We start from the raw sequence: 6,000 nt of genomic DNA on the forward strand, positions 1-6,000 counted from the left end.
TATCTGAATCAAATCTGACCCAGTTTCAGCACAAGTAAAACATTTTTTGCCCAATCACGACTGAAAACCTGGGTCATGGACACATCTGCTGCTGTTGCTAATGGATAAAGTGTGACTGCTGATTAATAATGTGTCCCGGCCTTTTCAAAGTATGTGCTTTCGTCTTAAATTGCGTTACGGCTGCTTAAGCCAGCAGATGTGAGAGTTCTCATGTACAGTCGGGGCTTTTTGTTGCTCTATTTGCAGCACAACAGTGATGTTGTTCCTGAAAAACCACCACTGAGTCTGGGTTTGTGTTGTAAACCTGTCTTCGTCCTCCCCCTCCTTCTGTCCTCTGTCCTCATGCTGCTCTTTAACACTTGGACGTCATAAAACAATGTAATTATGCAGATGTGGAGCTAAAGAGGGGGCGACGGGCCGTGCATTCAGGCTGATTTATAACGGGGCTATTCTGCGCTCATTCAGGACTTTGGACTCTGAAACCAGAGGCGTCCGCTGGCCAGAGACGGCCAAACAAAAAGAAAATGAGAGGAAAAATGTTTAGAAGAAGGGCCACACAAAAGGTTAAGGCCAAGGGGTCAGCGGCGTTAAAGGCCTATTGTGGCCTCGTCACGGGTTGGGAGATCGTACAGGCGGCGGCCGGACACAATGTTTTCAGTGAAGCTGTAAATGTGATTGTTTTGAGCAGGAAACTGAAGCAGAAATACTGTGGTTTTCACAGCTGTAGCCAAAGTCAAAATTAGGGACAGGAACTGGTAAGAACTTAGCAATTCCACTTCCATTATCCATATCACTTATCAGTTCCATTCTCTATAGCACAGGTGTCAAACATGCGGCCCAGGGGCCAAATCCGGCCGGCCAAAGGGTCCAATCTGGCCCCTGGGATGAATTTGTGAAATGCAAAAATTACACTGAAGATATTAACAATCGAGGATGTTCAATCTAAAGTGGTAAAACAGTAAAATACTATCATAATAACCTATAAATAATGAAAAAAGCAAATTTTTCTTTTTGTTTTAGTGTCAAAAAAGTTAAATTACACAGCAATGTTCACATTTACTTTAGGGGCCCAAAAAAAAGCCCTACTTTAGTCTCAAGTGGGTCAGATCAGTAAAATACTACCATAAAAACCTACAAATAATGACAATTCCAAATTTTTCCTCTTTGTTTTAGTGTAAGAAAGTGAAATTATATGAAAATGTGTAAATTTACAAACTAGCCTTTCACAAAAAATATGAAAAATTAGAAATTTGTGACCCATTTATCCGTGAGTTACATTATCACTATGATACAACTTTAGTCTGTTTAGGTCACAGGTGTCAAACATATGGCCCAGGGGCCAAAACCAGCCCACCAAAGGGTCCAATCCGGTCCGTAGGATGAATTTGTGAAATGGAAAAATTGCACTGAAGATATTAACAGTCAATCATTTTACTTTAGGGGCCATAAAAATATTAACAAGATATGAACAATCCTTTTAGTTCAGGTTCCACATTCAGACCAGTTCAATCTCCAGTGGGCAGGACCAGTCAAATACTATCATAATAACATAGAAATAATGGCAACTCCAAATTTTTCTCTTTGTAAATGTAAATATTTTCATGTATTTACACTAAAACAAAGTATAATTTCGCAAAAAAATGTGAATAACCTGAACAAATATGAACAAACGGAAATGTCTTAAGAGAAGTAAGTACAATTTTAACAAGATTCTGCCTGTTATTAAATGTTTTGTGTGTTTGTAGATCCACTGTGATCTGTACGTTATAATGTACATGTGTAAATGATAAACTGAGGCAGAATATTGTTAAAATTACACTTTTTTTTCAGTTTGTTCATGTTATTCACATCTTTTGAAAGGACAGTTTGTAGATGTAAACCTGTTCATAATGTAAATTTGCTTTTTTCGCTCTAAAACACAGAGAAAACTTTGGAGTTGACATTATTTATATATTATTATGTCATTATTTTGGTTGTAGTTCGGCCCACTGCAGATCAAATTTAGCTGAATGTGGAACTGAACTAATATGAGTTTGACAGCCCTGCTCTGTTGGATCAGAATACACTATAGTACAAATGGCTTTGGTTGCATTAACCCATAAAGACGCAGTTCTACTTTTATGGAAGTTCCTAAACTATTTTTTTTTGTCTTTTCATTTATTATAACATTATCTTTTGTATTTTGCGTACTTTTTTTTTTTTTTTTGGCAGTGAAAATCAGATATTTTCCTACATTAAATTCACAATTATGTAGATATTCATTAAAGCTCAGATTAAAGTTGAGGTTTATTTGATCAAAAACAGAAAAAACTGAAGAAAAATTGACTTTTTCTGTAAAATCCATCACTAACTGAACATAAACCAAATGTTTCCATTCACTGTCATTGATCCAACTCCATGGGTTTTACTGGTGAATCAGTGCTGTAGAAGATGACAGTGTTTCCATGGTAACTACGGAGCCTCTGAACGTCCAAATGGGTCATATCTGATGACCACGAAAAGATGAAGAACTGTATTTTACACACATTATTACATTTTTTTTCTGTCTATTTATATATTTAGCATTTTTTTTTCAGTGAAAATCAGGTATTTTCTTATATTTAATTCAGGATCATGTAGATGTTCATAAAAGCTCGGATTAAAGTTGAGGCTTATTTTATCTGAAAATTGAAGAAAAATGGACTTTTTCTGTAAAATCCATCATTAACTGAACATAAACCAAATGTTTCCATTCACTGTCATTGATCCAACTCCATGGGTTTTACTGGTGAATCAGTGCTGTAGAAGATGACAGTGTTTCCATGGTAACTACGGAGCCTCTGAACGTCCAAATGGGTCATATCTGATGACCACGAAAAGATGAAGAACTGTATTTTACACACATTATTACATTTTTTTTCTGTCTATTTATATATTTAGCATTTTTTTTCAGTGAAAATCAGGTATTTTCTTATATTTAATTCAGGATCATGTAGATGTTCATAAAAGCTCAGATTAAAGTTGAGGCTTATTTTATCTGAAAATTGAAGAAAAATGGACTTTTTCTGTAAAATCCATCATTAACTGAACATAAACCAAATGTTTCCATCCACTGTCATTGATCCAACTCCACGGGTTTGACCGGTGAATCAATGTTGTAGAAGATGACGGTGTTTCCATGGTAACTACGGAGTGTAACTTTAATGTCAAATATGCACTAATATTCTGCATTTGATTCAAACCGAACCAATTACACTGGTCTTCAATTTTTTAGAAATGATTTGCTTCAGAGATTTAATGTGTTAAATGTTATGTATTTTAATCAGATTAATTGGAAAATAAATGACAAAAGTGCCGGTTTGCTGATGTTTTCAAGGTATATGATTAAGTGTTATTCCACACATATATTGGTTTATGTAGGTTTATATAATAGTTTTCTAAATCTTCCACTAAATCGAACCTGTAAAGTGAATGTATTCTAATGTGCAGACAGTGTTTGGAAGTAGATCTTGTAGCTCTGAGACAAATATTCCTTTGGAGTCAAACTCATTCTCTCGTTAATTCTTGAGTTTCACATTTTGACCCAAGGCTGTATCTTGGAAAGTTCAGCCAACCAGCATTTTTGACTGGATTTTTCTTTATCAGTGACTCTCATGTGGTAAAATTTCATTACTTTTACTCTGGAAGTATTTTCTTTGTAGACCAGTGTAAGTGGAATCATTAACATTTCGGTCCAGACAGGTGTATAATCGCAGCAGAACTAATGCGATGTCTAACCGTTTTCTGTTTTTCTCGTCTGATTTTTAAGGCAGTGCAACAAAACGTCGGTGGGTAGTGACAGCTGTGACCTGATGTGCTGTGGCCGTGGATACAACCCGTACACGGAGAAGCTGGTGGAGCGCTGCCACTGCAAGTACCACTGGTGCTGCTACGTCACCTGCAAGAAGTGTGAGCGCATCGTGGAGCGATACGTCTGCAAATGAGCGGGAACCTCCGCCCGCCGCCCGTCTGCTCGTACCCGGCCACGCCAGGCCAGGCCAGGCCATGCCATGCCAGGCCAGGCCAGGCCAGGCCAGGCCACAGATTAACCCAAGCACTCCAGTACCAACAAGGCTTACCGTGTCTTAAGCTTCAGCATGTGTATTTCAACAAGAAGCGGCCTGTTCTTGTGTCAGTATAAGTTTTGTATCCATCTCCGAACTCTCAACTGGGTTTTTTTTTGTTAAAGCTTCTTCTGCTTCACAAACCGGGACATGGAGCGTGGCGACAGAGTCGGTTTACGTGAAGACCGCCGTCCTCCTGGGTATTTTCCTTTTCTTGTACGAATAATAAACCTCCCCCAAATGGGACAATGAAAGTCTATTTTATTATATCTCTAATAAAGCAAATGTTATTGGATTTGATGGCGGAGGAGAGGGACTGTCTTGACTCTCCGAGGGTTCGGAGGATCCACGTGGTTCTGCGTCAGAGGTACTGCAGATCGTTTTCCTCTGCGCAAACGGACAATAGAGGACAAACAGAACACAAAGGGAATTTTTATGTACTTTTTCAATCACGGAGCTTTTTGTTGTTGTTGGTTTTTTTTTGTGGTTGACGCTTCGCCCTGCACAGATCTTCTTGTTCTGGGCCAGACCTGCACCCTGTGGATTATGAGAAGAGAAATGAGGACTTTTCAGATTGATGCTGCATTATCTCCTTTATGTCTGACTTCCAGGCAGTTCAAAGTATATTCTATTTTTCAGAGCATAAGAGCTGAACTCATGGATTTTGTAAACCACTTCTGTGTGGATGTACATACTGTTATTTTGTATACTGAAATAAAGAAAGAAGTATTTATAAAATAATTAAACCTTCACCATCATCTTTACACATATGAGTTTCTCCTTTTACTTCAAAAACTCTGAATTATCATGTAATTATCCACAACCATAACAGCACTATATACATATACATATATGTAACATTTAGGCGTAGGACAGAACACAGTGTAGTGCAGTGGATGGACACACTCGGAACATGGAAACACCGCCATCTTCTACAACACTGATTCACCAGTAAAACCCAGACAATGGCTAGAATGAACAAAAATGATTTTTAAAAAAAAATGAAAAATTTTAAATATTGTTAAAAAAAAGAAAGAAATGTAATAAAATAAAGTTTAAAAAAAAGAATAAATTAAGCAACAAAATGAAATGAACAAAAATGAATAAATCAACACAAATAATGAGGAACATTATCAAAATAAACCACAAACTAAACTGAAGCGAAGAAATGTTATGGGGGTTTTTTTAATGGACAAAAAAACAAAAGAAAAGAAAGAAAGAAACACTGATTCACCAGTAAAATCCCCCCCAAAAAAGTGTTTTTTTGTTTGTTTGTTTGTTTTTTTTGGGGGGGGTAATTTTTCAACAAAATGTCCAAAAATACAGCTTTTTCTTGACTGTAATAATCTTCAACCTTTTTTTTTTTTTAACAAATAATGCAGTCAAAAACATTGCAAAAAAAAGTGTTTTTTTATTTTTTTATTTTGAGGTTTTTATGGGTTAATTTTCTCTAGAAAATGCCAGAACTGCTGCAAAAGAAAAAACGTACTTCAGTTTCTTGAATGCAGTAATCCTCAACTTTTTTTTTTTTTTTTTTTTTTTTTTAAACAAATATTGCAGTGAAAATAGTTCAAAAAAAGAAATTGCTAAAAAAAAAAAAAAAAAAACTTTTTTTATTTTGGGGTTTTTATGGGTTAATTTTTCTACGAAATTCCAGAATTGCTCCAACAAACATGCTTCTGTTTCTGGAATGCAATAATCTTCTTCTTCTTCTTTTTTTTTTTTTTTTTTTAACAAATACAGCAGTGAAAATGAACAAAAAGAGAAATTGCAAAAAAAATGCTCTTTTTTATTTCGGGGTTTTTATGGGTTAATTTTCCTACAAAATGTACAAAAAACACCAAAGGTGACTTATTTTTCTTGACAGTAATAATTGTCAACCTTTTGTTTTAAATATTACAGTGAAAATAGTAAAAAA

At 35.8% G+C, this 6,000-nt stretch overlaps 1 protein-coding gene across 3 annotated transcripts in view; it reads left to right on the forward strand.

Moving 5' to 3' along the window:
* wnt11 (wingless-type MMTV integration site family, member 11) overlaps positions 1–4,823 on the forward strand; it is a 30,062-nt gene extending 25,239 nt beyond the window's left edge. For 2 of the 3 annotated variants that reach the window (XM_030153394.1, XM_030153395.1), the window contains exon 6: positions 3,788–4,823. In XM_030153394.1, coding sequence (XP_030009254.1) covers positions 3,788–3,962 — 175 coding nt within the window. In that variant the 3' untranslated portion in view covers positions 3,963–4,823. The remainder of the gene's footprint in view (positions 1–3,787) is intronic. The other variant, XM_030153396.1, reaches the window with a different exon arrangement.
* Positions 4,824–6,000: the final 1,177 nt, after the last annotated feature.

Source organism: Sphaeramia orbicularis, chromosome 14 (assembly GCF_902148855.1).
Source record: "Sphaeramia orbicularis chromosome 14, fSphaOr1.1, whole genome shotgun sequence".
NCBI classification, from domain to species: domain Eukaryota; kingdom Metazoa; phylum Chordata; class Actinopteri; order Kurtiformes; family Apogonidae; genus Sphaeramia; species Sphaeramia orbicularis.